A 14598-nucleotide genomic window follows, 5' to 3' on the forward strand; every position below is an offset into this window, starting at 1 on the left:
ACCACACACACCAACCTGACGTACACTACACTACACCACACCACACACCAACCTGATGTAGTGTCAGGTTGGTATGTGTGGCGTAGTATACGTCAGGTTGGTGTGTGTGTGTGGCGTAGTGTGCGTCAGGCTGGTGTGTGTGTGGTGTATACTATACCACACACACCAACCTGACGTACACTACACTACACCACACACCAACTTGGCATACACTACACCACACACACCAACCTAATGTAGTGTGGCAGGTTGGTGTGTATGGCGTAGTGTACGTCAGGTTGGTGTGTGTGTGGGTGTGTGGTGCATACCCTACCACACACACCAACCTGACGTACACTACATGCTTTCCATAAGCGACCTGGTGTCCGCTAATGATTGGAGCTAACTTTCCATTCAAAAAGTCAAATGACGCTCCTTCCCTTCAGGGCCCTGCCGTGTGCCAAAACAGTGGTTTATGACCACATATGAGGTATCGGGGTACTCAGGAGAAATTGCCCAACAAATTTTAGGATCCATTTTATCCTGTTGCCCATGAAAAAATGAAAAAATGTAGGCAAAAAGAAATTGTTTGTGAAAAAAAAGTACTTTTTCATTTTTACAGATTAATTTGTGAAGTACCTGGGGGTTCAAAGTGCTCACTATGCATCTAGATAAGTTTGTTGGGGTGTCTAGTTTCCAAAATGGGGTCACTTGTGGGGGTACTCCAATGTTTAGGCACACAGGGGCAGTCCAAACACGACATGGTGTCCGCTAACTATTGGAGCTAATTTTCCATTCCAAAAGTCAAATGGAGCTCCTTCCCTTCAGGGCCCTGCCGTGCGCCTAAACAGTGGTTTATGACCACATATGAGGTATCAGTGTACTCAGGAGAAATTGCCCAACAAATTTTAGAATCCAATTTATCCTGTTGCCCATGAAAAAATGAAAAAATGTAGGCAAAAATAAATTTTTTGTGAAAAAAAAGTACTTTTTCATTTTTACAGATCAATTTGTGAAGTACCTGGGGGTTCAAAGTGCTCATTATGCATTTAGATAAGTTCATTGGGGTGTCTAGTTTCCAAAATGGTGTCACTTGTGGGGGTACTCCAATGTTTAGGCACACAGGGACAGTCCAAAGACGACATGGTGTCCGCTAACAATTGGAGCTAATTTTCCATTCCAAAAGTCAAATGGCGCTCCTTCCCTTCAGGGCCCTGCCGTGCGCCCAAACAGTGGTTTATGACCATATATGAGGTATCAGTGTACTCAGGAGAAATTGCCCATCAAATTTTAGGATCCATTTTATCCTGTTGCCCATGAAAAAATGAAAAAATGTAGGCAAAAAGAATTTTTTTGTGAAAAAAAAGTACTTTTTCATTTTTACAGATCAATTTGTGAAGTACCTGGGGGTTCAAAGTGCTCACTATGCATCTAGATAAGTTCGCTGGGGTGTCTAGTTTCCAAAATGGGGTCACTTGTGGGGGTACTCCAATGTTTAGGCACACAGGGGCAGTCCAAAGACGACATGGTGTCTGCTAACTATTGGAGCTAATTTTCCATTCCAAAAGTCAAATGGCGCTCCTTCCCTTCTGGGCCCTGCCGTGCACCCAAACAGTGCTTTATGACCATATATGAGGTATCAGTGTACTCAGGAGAAATTGCCCAACACATTTTAGGATCCATTTTATCCTGTTGCCCATGAAAAAATGCAGGCAAAAAGAAATTTTTTGTGAAAAAAAAAAGTACTTTTTCATTTTTACAGACCAATTTGTGAAGTACCTGGGGGTTCAAAGTGCTCACTATGTATCTAGATAAGTTTGTTGGGGTGTCTAGTTTCCAAAATGGGGTCACTTGTGGGGGTACTCCAATGTTTAGGCACACAGGGGCAGTCCAAACACGACATGGTGTCCGCTAACTATTGGAGCTAATTTTCCATTCCAAAAGTCAAATGGCGCTCTTTCCCTTCAGGGCCCTGCCGTGCGCCCAAACAGTGGTTTATGACCACCTATGAGGTATCAGTGTACTCAGGAGAAATTGCCCAACACATTTTAGGATCCATTTCATCCTGTTGCCCATGAAAAAGTGAAAAAATGTAGGCAAAAATAAATTTTTTGGGAAAAAAAAAGTACTTTTTCATTTTTACAGATCAATTTGTGAAGTACCTGGGGTTCAAAGTGCTCACTATGTATCTAGATAAGTTCCTTGGGGTGTGTAGTTTCCAAAATGGGGTCACTTGTGGGGGTACTCCATTGTTTCGGCACACAGGGGCAGTCCAAACACGACATGGTGTCCGCTAATGATTGGAGCTAATTTTCCATTCCAAAAGTCAAACGGCACTCCTTCCCTTCAGGGCCCTGCCGTGCTCCCAAACAGTGGTTTATGACCACATATGAGATATCGGTGTACTCGGGAGAAATTGCTCAACAAATTTTAGGATCCATTTTATCCTGTTGCCCATGTGAAAATGGAAAAATGTAGGCAAAAATAAATTTTTTGTGAAAAAAAGTACTTTTTCATATTTACAGAACAATTTGTGAAGTACCTGGGGGTTCAAAGTGCTCCATATGCATCTAGATAAGTTCCTTGGGGTGTCTAGTTTCCAAAATGGGGTCACTTGTGGGGGTACTTCAATGTTTAGGCACACAGGGGCTCTCCAAACGCGGCATGGCATCAGCTAAATATTCCAGCATATTTTCCATTCAAAAAGTCAAATGGCGTTCATTCCCTTCTGAGCCCTGCCGTGTGCCCAAACAGTGGTTTATGACCACATATGAGGTATCGGTGTACTCAGGAGAAATTGCCCAACAAATTTTAGGATCCATTTTACCCTGTTGCCCAGGTGAAAATGAAAAAATTGATGCTAAAAAAAAAATTTTGTTGGAAAAATTAAAATGTCCATTTTTTCCTTCCACGTTGCTTTAGTTCCTGTGAAGCACCTGAAGGGTTAATAATCTTCTTGAATGTAGTTTTGAGTAGCTTGAGGGGTGCAGTTTTTAGAATGGTGTCACTTTTGGGTATTTTCTGCCATATAGACCCTCAAAATGACTTCAAATGTGAGGTGGTCCCTAAAAAAAATGGTTTTGTAAATTTTGTTGTAAAAATGAGAAATCACTGATCAACTTTTAACCCTTATAACTTTCTAACAAAAAAAAATGTTGGTTCCAAAATTGTGCTGATGTAAAGTAGACATGTGGTAAATGTTATTTATTAACTAGTTTGTGTCACATAACTCTCTGGTTTAACAGAATAAAAATTCAAAATTTGAAAATTGCAAAATTTTCAAAATTTTCACCAAATTTCCATTTTTTTCACAAATAAACGCAAAAATTTTCGACCAAAATTTACCACTAACATGAAGCCCAATATGTCACAAAAAACAATCTCAGAATCGCTAGGATGCGTTGAAGCGTTCCTGAGTTATTACCTCATAAAGGGACACTGGTCAGAAATGCAAAAAATGGCCAGGTCATTAAGGTCAAAATAGGCTGGGTCGTGAAGGAGTTTATAGGTTAGAGTACAGTAGGGCCCGGCCAAAAGAGTCTACCTTGTCATGGTGGCGGCTTAAAAAATCTTTTGACTGTGGACAGTTCGAGGGGTGGAGGTGGGGCCGGGGTGGAGCCTGGGTGGAGTCTCAAGGGGGCCCCGAAAATTTTGCCAGTATGGGGCCCCAAAATTCCTAGTGGCAGCCCTGACTGGACGCTATCTAGTCTGTGTGACCAGGACTGGCTTAGAAGAGACTTTATCAAAGGAACTGTTTTCTTTGTTTTGCCTTCACTGAACGCTATTTATTTTTCTTTGCTTGTGGCATGGTTTATGAAGCAACAGTAAACCAGCCTTGATATTTAAATGTAAACACTTCATGATTGCCTCCCAACACACCCAAGTGAGTAACATCCCTACAATATATATATAGCCGCCTGAAGAATGATCAGGTCATTTCTTTTAACTTTTTAATTGCTTGGCGGCTTTTGAAGTCTTACGGTATGTTTCCATTTAGCGCATTCCTTGCGCTTTGGACGGAGCGGAAACCGCGGTCCGCCCAAAGTGCCGCCCCCTGTTGTACGCGCGGTGATTCCGGATGTGTTCATTGAACACATGCAGTATCACCGCATCGTATACATAGAGTAGGCTGTTTACCTTGTGGAGACTGAGCGTCTCCGCAAGGTAAACAGACATGCTGCGGTCTAAAAAGACGTGCCGCATGTCCGGTTTCGCGGAAGTGTCACCTGCGTATTAGGACGCATAGTGGAGACGGGATTTCATAAAATCCTCTCCACTCTGTTGTAACATCTGGATGCTGCGGATGTACGCAGCGTTCAATCCGCAGCAAATCCGGATATAATACGCCACGTGGAAACATAACCTTAAGGGGTTAAAGAAAGCTGAAATAGCCTGATCTGCTGAATGAGTTTGCACACGTTCTGTTAATAGCTCTCTTCCCTAGAAACAAAAAGGATGGTGCATGTGCGAAAACAGCAGCCCTATCCATCTTTCCCTGGGAGAAAGTCAGTACATGTTGTGATAAAGTTGGGACACCTCCATAGACATGAGATTGTCCCCTGGTCATAACAAAATCTACAAGTTCATTTGGCGATAATTAAATTTGTATGGCCACTCTCGACATTTTATTATTATTATTTATTTATATAGCGCCATTAATTCCATGGTGCTGTACATGAGAAGGGGAGTTACATACAAAGTTATAGATATCGTTAACAGTAAACAAATTTACAATGACAGACTGGTGCAGAGGGGAGAGGACCCTGTCCTTGCGGACTTACATTCTACGAGATAGTGGGGAAGAGACAGAAGGTCGGGGGTGCAGCAGCTCTGGTGGTGATGAGGCGGCAGCTCAGGCGGTGGTGAGGAGGCAGAAAGGTTATTGCAGGCTGTAAGCTTTCCTGAAAAGATGGGTTTTCAGGTTCCGTTTGAAGGCGGACGTGTTGAGGCATGGAATTTCAGGGGATAGGGGATATTTGGGAGAAATCTTGGAGGCAGTTGTGTGAGGAACGAATAAGTGTGGAGGAGAGTAGGACGTCTTGGGAGGATCGAAGATTATGTGAGGGAAGATATTGGGAGATTAGTTCAGAGATATAGGGAGGGGAAAGGTGGATGGCTTTGTAGGTCAGTGTTAGTAGTTTGAACTGGATTCGTTGGGGAATTGGGAGCCAATGGAGGGATTTGCAGGGAGTAGTGAGGAGAGAGGCGGATTAGTCGGGCAGCAGAATTGAGGACAGACTGGAGTGGTGCAAGAGAGTTAGCAGGGAAGCCACAGAGGAGAGTGTTCAAGTAGTCAAGGCGGGAGATGATGAGGGCATGTACAAGAGTATTAGTAGATTGAAGGATGAGGAAGGGACAGATTCTGGAAATAATTTTGAGTTGGAGGTGACAGGAGGTGGCAAGAATTTGAACGTGTGGTTTGAATGACAGGGCAGAGTCGAGAATTACTCCGAGGCAGCGGTTTTCAGGTGCGGGAGAGAGCGTGATGCCATTTACCATTCAGTTTTGTCTGCATTGAGTTTTAGGAAGCGAGAGGTGAAAAAGGAGGATATGGCTGATAGACACTCCGGGATTCTGGACAGCAGAGAGGTGACATCTGGGCCAGAGAGGTAGATCTGAGTGTCATCTGCATACAGGTGGTACTGGAAGCCATGGGACTTTATGAGTTGTCCTAGGCCAAGAGTATAGATGGAAAAAAGTAGGGGTCCCTGGACAGAGCCTTGGGGGACTCCAACAGAGAGGAGACAGGATGAGGAGGTAATGTGGGAGTGGGAAACGCTGAATGTGCAGTCAGAAAGGTATGAGGAAATCCAGGACAGGGCAAGGTCTTTCATACCAAGGAAAGAAAGAAAGAATCTGTAGCAGTAGGCAGTGGTCAACTGTGTCAAAGGCAGAGGACAGATTGAGAAGGAGGAGGATGGAGAACTGTCTGTTAGCTTTGGCTGTGAGTAAGTTATTAGTAATTTCGGTCATGGCAGTTTCAGTGGAGTGGTGGGGGCGGAAGCCAGATTGCAGGATGTCAAGGAGGGAGTTAGATGAGAGGTGGGAGGAAAGTTGAGCATGGACATGCTGTTCAAGAAGTTTGGAAGCAAACGGTAGCAGTGATATGGGGCGATAGCTGGGCATAGCAGTTGGGTCCAGGTTTGATTTTTTGAGGATGGGTGTTATGGTGGCATGTTTGAAGGCAGAGGGGAAGGTACCAGAAGTTAGGGATAGATTGAAGTGATGGGTTAGGGCTGGAATGATCATGTTAGTGAGGTTGGGGAGCAGGTAGGAAGGGATGGGGTCAAGTGCACAGGTGGTGAGGTCTGATTTGGAAAGGAGATGAGTAAGCTCTCCTTCAGTGATGTTGGAGAGGGAGGTTATTAGGGAAGGGCAGAGGTCTGGTATGTGGAGTGGTTGGGGTGGTGGAACTGTAAAGGTTTGCCTTGAGCCACGCCCACTTGGAAATGACCATAATTAAAAGCACTAAATAAAAAGGCCCATATCTCTGGGATTGTATGACGGAATTTAAAAACACAAAAAACTGTATACTTAGGGAAGAAGTGAGAATAAAATAACAACAAAAACTGCCCACTTATGACCTAGTGGTAAGTCCTCTTTAAGTATCAGGTACTTTGAACACATACCTATTGCAAGGACAAGTATAAATGGCCGCCTCCTGCCAAATCTGGAAGTGCAGGTGTCACTCCATGCTCCCAGCAATGGCTGGAGCAGAAACCCTTAAGGAGAAGAAAAAAACAAACATTTTAATTTAAATCAGGAGGCTATCCTGAGACATAATATAGCTAGTAAAGTATAATTGGCATCATAATACACCCTTTATAATCCATATACAGGCTATATGAAATATTCTTCTTTTTTAGTTTACTTGTTAAAAATCCAATTTTTTTCAAAATTTGGAATTTTGCACTAATACCGGTATTTTTTTCAGATTTAGGACACATAGAGCGAAAGCCCAATACATACTGCAGTATTATGGCTCAGTGCAGTTTCCCAGGACCACAGTGCTGTAATAAGGCACCCATAGCAGTCAGTGGGCCTAAACTGTTCTCCGCATATGTTTCATTTCATACAGGGATTTTCCTGTTGTCTGCTAAGGGGATAAACAAAGTGTGCAATGTTCCATGCATTTCTTCTCTAGAAGACCACAATGTAGCATATAGGCACAGTACAGAGTAACGTAGTACCAAAATAGAGCCAGGGGCTCTAAATCAGGCTCTGTCCTGCCTTAGGGTGCTTTCACACTGCGATCTCCCCACGTTCAGTGGGCCTGTTGGGACGTAAGTCCAGACCCCACGCAAAATGGGATTCGAGCCTATGTAGTGACGAGGCAATTGACTATAAAGCTGAGGACGGAGTTACCATATGGTCTGTCATGCATCATTTTCAGGTGTAAATACCTACTGGAGGCAGACAATCCGACGTAGTCCACCTCCAGTAGGCTAGACACTCGAACATAATGTACAACAGACCACCCTGACTCCATCTGCACCAGTATAGTCAATGGCCAAATGCTGAATCGCATTTTGCGGGTGAGGGGTTCGGACTAAAGCCCCGATGAGACAACTGATCGTGTGAAAGTGCCCTTAGCATAAGAATGATACAGGACAGATACACTATTCTTAAATTTGGTGAAGGGCTCTCTTAGAGTAGCCCAACATACCAAGAAAACCTTTCACATTACAAATTCTGCATCGCAACACATAGATACATATGCAGAAATATCTTGTGACATATTATCATGAAATCATGTTTTTTTTTGTATTTCCGTGACACTCACCTTGGGATATATTGAGGAAAGAGGAAAGGTAAGAAAGACAAATCTTTGCACGGCTGAGGAAAAAATTGTACTATCTTGATATATTATTCTCTAGTTAAATGGGCACCGATGAGCTGTGACTACATAGATGGTGGCTCCAAATATACAGTGGGTACGGAAAGTATTCAGACCCCTTTAAATTTTTCACTCTGTTTCATTGCAGCCATTTGGTAAATTCAAAAAAGTTCATTTTTTCTCATTAATGTACACTCTGCACCCCATCTTGACTGACAAAAACAGAAGTAGAAATTTTTGCAAAATTATTAAAAAAGAAAAATTGAAATATGACATGGTCATAAGTATTCAGACCCTTTGCTCAGTATTGAGTAGAAGCACCCTTTTGAGCTAGTACAGCCATTAGTCTTCTTGGGAATTATGCAGCAAGTTTTCACACCTGAATTTGGGGATCCTCTGCCATTCTTCCTTGCAGATCATCTCCATTCCCTCAGGTTGGATGGTGAACGTTGGTGGACAGCCATTTTCAGGTCTCTCCAGAGATGCTCAATTGGGTTTAGGCCAGGGCTCTGACTAGGCCAGTCAAGAATGGTCACAGAGTTGTTCTGAAGCCACTCCTTTGTTATTTTAGCTGTGTGATTAGGGTCATTGTCTTGTTGGAAGGTGAACCTTCAGCCAACAAATTTGATGGGCAGGGCAATCTGGAAGAGGTTTTCATCCAGGATATCGCTGTACTTGGCCACATTCCTGTTTCCTTCAATGGAAACCAGTCATCTTGTCCCTGCAGCTGAAAAACACCCCCATAACATGATGCTGCCACCACCATGTTTCATTGTTGGGATTGTATTGGAAAGGTGATGAGCAGTGCCTGGTTTTCTCCACACATACTGCTTATACTTATCACCAAAAAGTTCTATCTTCATCTCATCAGACCAGAGAATCTCATTTCTCATAGTCTGGCAGTCCTTCATGTGTTTTTTAGCAAACTGCATGCAGGCTTTTGTATGTCTGGCACTGATGAGAGGCTTCTGTCGGGCCACTCTGTCATAAAGGCCCAACTGGTGGAGGGCTGCAGTGATAGGTGACTTTGTGGAACGTTCTCCAATCTCCCTACTGCATCTGTGGAGCTCAGCCACAGTGATATTGGGGTTCTTCTTTACCTCTCTCACCGAGGCTCTTCTCCCAGAATTACTCAGTTTGGCTGGACGGCCAGGTCTAGGAAGACTTCTGGAGGTCCCAAACTTTTTCCATTTAAGGATTATGGAGGCCAGTGGGGTCTTAGGAGCCCTGAGTACAGCAGAAATTCTTTTGTAACCTTGGCCAGATCTGTGCCTTGCCACAATTCTGTCTCTGAGCTCCTTGGCCAGTTCCTTTGACCTCATGATTCTCATTTGGTCTCACATGCACTGTGAGCTGTGAGGTCTTATATAGACAGGTGTGTGCCTTTACAAATGAAGTCCTATCAGTTTAATTAAACACAACTGGACTCCAATGAAGGAGTAGAACCATCTCAAGGGGGATCACAAGGAAATGGACAGCATGTGACTTAAATATGAGTGTCTGAGCAAAGGGTCTGAATACTTATGACCATGTGATATTTCAGTTTTTCTTTTTTAATAAATTTGCAAAAATTTCTACATTTCTGGGTTTTTTTTAGTCAAGATGGGGTGCAGAGTGTACATTATTTAGAAAAAAATGAACTTTTTTGAATTTACCAAATGGCCGCAATGAAATAAAGAGTGAAAAATTTAAAGGGGTCTGAATACTTTCTGTACCCACTGTAAAGGTTAAATACATAAAGCTGTTAATAACACTCAGTCTGTGATATATGAAATTCCCATGTTCTATTTGCAAATTCTTAACATCCTATAAAAGCAGTGTTAGTTGATAGATGCACTATATGGACAATAGCATTGGAACACACATCTTAATCAATGAATTCAGGTTTTCAATCAGTCTCAATACCATAGGTGTATAAAATCCGGCCCCTCGCCATGTCATCTGTTTTTCCTAACACATGATAAAGAATGGCTCGGCAATGTTTTGCTGACTCTGTAAACTTAATCTGGTGTAACAACGGCACAAAAACTGTCAAGAGTTTCTTGGCCAGACAGCTGCTCTCAGCCTTACATCACCAAGCACAATGTGAAGTGTCGGATGTAGTGATGTAAAGCCGCCATCATTGGACTTTGAAGCAGTGGAGATGTGATCTTTGCACTGATGAATCACACTTCTCTGTCTGACATCTTATGGATGAGTCTGGGTTTGGTGAATGCCAGGAGAATGTTACCCGCCTGACTGCATTGGTGGAATGTTTTTCAGGGGATGACCTCTTAGTAAAAGTGAAGGGAAATCATAATACTTTATCACACAAGATATTTTGGACAATTGTAGCTTAAAACATTGTGGGAATAGTTTGGGGAAGGCCCTTTTCTGTTCCCGATGACTATGCGCAGTGCACAAAGCAGGGTCCATAAAGGCATGGATGGGGGAGTTTGGTGGAAGAACATGTCCGCCGCACAGAGTCCTGATCTCAAACCCATCCAACACCTTTGAAATTAACTAGACCGGAGATAGTGAGCCTGACCGCTCCCCAACATCAGCACCTGACCTCATAAATATATATCTTGACAAAAGGGCAAAACCTCCCACAGATGCCTCCAAAATTTTGTAGAAAACTTTCCTAGTAGAGTGGAACCTGTTATAGCTGCAAGGTGGGGACGAACTCCATATTAATGTTTATGGATTTAGAATGGGAGGTCATAAATGCTCCTGCATGTCCCAGTATTGTTGTCCATATAGTGTACTGTAATGCATTTCTTACAATTTACCAAGAAACAAAGGTAGACTGAATTTCATTTTAAATGGAATGGTTCACAAAGTTATAGAGGATATGCACATGCCCCAAATTTTACCAAAACGTCATATAAAATGCAATATTACCCAAGATGGGGCTGATAAACCACACCATACTATAGAACTCATCTGGAAGACCCATCTGAAGTAGAACTGGTGTGACATATGCTGTTTCCATTGCATAACAGAACTCGATTCCGAATAATATGCACCCATTAAACAAGAGTTCCATAAAAGATCTCCGAGGATGAAGGTCCACAAAATCAATCAAATCAAGTGGACATGGGGTGTTGGGGGGAGGAGGAGGTGAAGGCCGGACTAGTTTTCTTCTCTTTGGATGTCTTTTGAAATTGTTGGCTCGATGGCTGATATGACCCGTTACGGACGAAGAATAGCCACACACCTGCGACCTCCAGAATTCTTGGGCAACCAAGTTTGGAAGCATGGTTTCAGCTGGCGGCGGCGTTACGGATGAAGACATGTTGGACTGATTTGTTATTTCTGCAAAAGAGAAATTTGGTTACAGAAAAAAACACCAAAAGAGTTTTAAATTGTGATGATGTCCTGTATACACATTGTCTGACTGGGGTGTCAAGGGCCCATCAGTAGCCAACTTCAGGGCCCTAATTTTCAAATACATGCAAATATGAAATTATCTTCAATCACAAATGTATATACAAATAAGCTGGGTGGATTGTTAAATGAATAAGATGCTGCATTTGTCTGTACATAGTGATTCAGTATATTGTGCCAAGTACTGCTCATATAAGAGGTTGGTGGCCCACTCTTGCATGTGGGGCCCACCAGAGGATTCTCCTGTTCTCCTGTGGGCCATTCCAAGGTACATGCTTCATCTTCATTGTTAATATTATTCATTACAGACATCGTTACTATAATTTAAGGGATGAACATTTTGTCATATTAATTTTTTTTAAAACAACAAAACATGTCCTTAACAGCTTCAGATTTTCCATTTTTCCTTTTTTTCCAGCCCTTCTTCCAAGAGCCATAATTGTATTTTTATTTTTCCGTAAGTATAGCTGTATGAGGACTTGTTTTTTGCAGGACGCTTTGGACTTTTGAACGGCACCATAGATTTTACCATACAACATACTGCGCGGTGCGGTGAAATCGCAAAAAATGTGCAATTTGCTTTGTGTTTTTTTATTTACCATGTTCACTATATGGTAAAACTGACCTGACAATATGATGTCCCAGGTCAGTCTGAGTACGCAGATCCCAAACTTGTATAGTTTAATTTTTATTTAAGTGGTGAAAAAGATTCAGAAACTTGTATGAAAAAAAGTTTTTGCGTTTGTCAACATTTTCTGAGACCTGTAACGCTCTCATTTTTCGGGATCTGGGGCCGAGTGAGGGCTTATTTTTTGTGTCCTGAGCCTACGTTATTAGTGATATCATTTTGATAAGATGTTTTGATGCCTTTTATTCCATTTTATTGTAATGTTGTGGATACAAAAAAATTGTAATTCTGGCATTTTGATATTTTTTATCGTTACGCCGTTTACCAATCAGATTAACTTATTTTAGATTTTGAATGATGGTCAGACATTTCTGAATGCAGCAATACCAAATATGTGTATTTTTTAAAAATTCTTTTATTTGTAATGGGGCAAAAGGGGGTTATTTGAACCTTTATGTTTTTTTTATTTTTTTTTTAAACTTTCTTAACTTTTTACTGGCTTCAATAGTCTCCTTAGTAGACTTGAAGATGCGATCATCCTATAAATGCCGGCCATGAGCTGGCGTTCACAGGAGGATCGTGATGACAGGCACACGGGTCTGCAAAGAATGCGAGGAATAAGATTCAAGTGCCTCTAATATGAGGGACATGGAAATAGACCCAACCTCAAATAGTATCAGACATATTAGGTAGAGTATAATGTTAACAAAGAGCGCTAGCTACTTAGGTAAACAGAACTAAACAATCAAAAACCTATGAGCTAGGTTGCGTGTCCCTTCACCTCGTCATGCGTTTCACCCTGCTTCCTCAGGGGGCATGTTAAGTTTGAAGTAGGGCGAAACGCATATTGGAGTGGAGTGGCATGACATGGGACCTGATTCACACTTGTAACGGCAGCAGCCAATTTCACTAAGGTACTGTTTTTTCTGCTTATGATTATCATGACGATTACATATGGTTTATACTCCTTGAGTCATTAATATTGAAGTAGTAATCTGTATATAAATTGAAAAAGCTGGGAAATGGAATATTCTAATTTTCCCCTCTTCGGTAACATGCTGCGATTTTCACTGAATATCTTATGAGTCGGTCTATGTAGTGTCCCTGTTTGTGAGGCACATTGTGCTTTTAAACATTATATATTTTGAGGGATTCCTAACGTTCACTTCCTTATGTTCTAGGCTATGTGTACATTTTTGACCTAGGCATTTGTTTTCACACACATTTCTTTGTCCAATTTAATTTGTTTCCCCCTGAGAAGAGACCCATCAGTAGCCATTCGCAATCTGTCCTCCCTGTTGGAAAGTACTGCTTTCTTTACGAGTATTTAGATTAATGCTTCCTGGGTAAAAAGTACAATATCTCCATTTTAGAGGCAAGAAAATGTTCTCTCTAGTTTCCGCTGAATGTGGTTACCCTGTAAGTCAACATCTAAGGCTAGGTTCACATTTGCCCACTGCCACACCTCCTCCGTCAACCTCCGCCTACTTCTGCATGCGGCCTGTGTACCCTATCTTTAACATTGGGTACGCAGGCCGTGCGGATGTATGCGGATGCCTCCGCATGCGTCGTTTTGACGATGCGGCGACCAGCGTAGAACGCAAAATGTTGGAATTTGATGCGGTTCCCTCCCCTACCCAGTGAGGGGTGAGGCCGAAGTGTATAAACAAACAATAACCAGACAGCTAGAGGTAAACAGACAGGGATAAAAGAAAGCTACAAGCATAGAAATACACTCACAAAACAATAAAGTGGGAAACGGGAGGAATAGGAAGGAAGAAATCAAATGGCAGAGGATAAAGATAAACATGCAAACCAATGAGTGGGTACAGAAAGTATTCCGACCCCTTTAAATTTTTCACTCTCTGTTTCATTGCAGCCATTTGCTAAATTCAAAAATTTTCTTTTGTTTTCATTAATGTACACTCTGCACTCCATCTTGACTGACAAAAACCCCAGAAATTTTGAAATTTTTGCAAATTTATTACAAATGAAAAGCTTAAATATCACATGGTCATAAGTATTCAGACCCTTTGCTCAGTATTGAGTAGAAGCACCTTTTGAGCTAGTATAGCCATGAGTCTTCTTGGGAATGATGCAACAAGTTTTTTACACCTGGATTTGGGGATCTTCTGCCATTCTTTCTTGCAGATCCTCTCCAGTTCCATCAGGTTGGATGGTGAACGTTGGTGGACAGGCATTTTTAGGTCTGTCCGGAGATGCTCAATTGGGTTTAGGTCAGGGCTCTGACTGGGTCAGTCAAGAATGGTCACAGAGTTGTTCTGAAGCCACTCCTTTGTTATTTTAGCTGTGTACTTAGGGTCATTGTCTTGTTGGAAGGTGAACCTTCAGCCAAGTCTGAGGTCCAGAGCTCTCTGGAAGAGGTTTTCATCCAGGATATCTCTGTACATGGCTGCATTCATGTTTCCTTCAATTGCAACCTGTCGTCCTGTCCCTGCAGTTGAAAAACACCCCCATAGCATGATACTGCCACCACCATGTTTCACTTTTAGGATTGTATTGGGCAGATGATGAGCAGTGCCTGGTTTTCTCCACACATACTGCTTAGAATTATGCCCAAAAAGTTCTATCTTCATCTCATCAGACCAAAGAATCTTATTTCTCATAGTCTGGGAGTCCTTCATGTTCTTTTTAGCAAACTCTATGGGGGCTTTTATATGTCTGGCACTGAGGAGAGGCTTCCGTCGGGCCACTCTGCCATAAAGGCCCGAATGGTGGAGGGCTGCAATGATAGTTGACTTTGTGGAACTTTCTCCTATCTCCC

General features: G+C 42.2%; 1 protein-coding gene across 2 annotated transcripts in view; it reads right to left on the reverse strand.

Moving 5' to 3' along the window:
• The window catches only part of SLC45A1 (solute carrier family 45 member 1), a 72799-nt gene that overhangs the window by 46415 nt on the left and 11786 nt on the right, over positions 1–14598 (reverse strand). Inside the window, exons 2-3 of one of the 2 annotated variants that reach the window (XM_073585597.1) lie at positions 10700–11113; positions 6609–6701 (exon numbers count right to left, since the gene is read on the reverse strand). In XM_073585597.1, the coding sequence (XP_073441698.1) occupies positions 6609–6701; positions 10700–11093 (487 nt within the window). In that variant the 5' untranslated portion in view covers positions 11094–11113. Of the gene's footprint in view, positions 1–6608; positions 6702–10699; positions 11114–14598 lie in introns of those variants that run through there. The other variant, XM_073585598.1, reaches the window with a different exon arrangement.

The sequence above is a fragment of the Dendrobates tinctorius genome, unplaced genomic scaffold (assembly GCF_039654945.1).
Source record: "Dendrobates tinctorius isolate UK_male_01 unplaced genomic scaffold, ASM3965494v1 ptg000086l, whole genome shotgun sequence".
NCBI classification, from domain to species: Eukaryota; Metazoa; Chordata; class Amphibia; order Anura; family Dendrobatidae; genus Dendrobates; species Dendrobates tinctorius.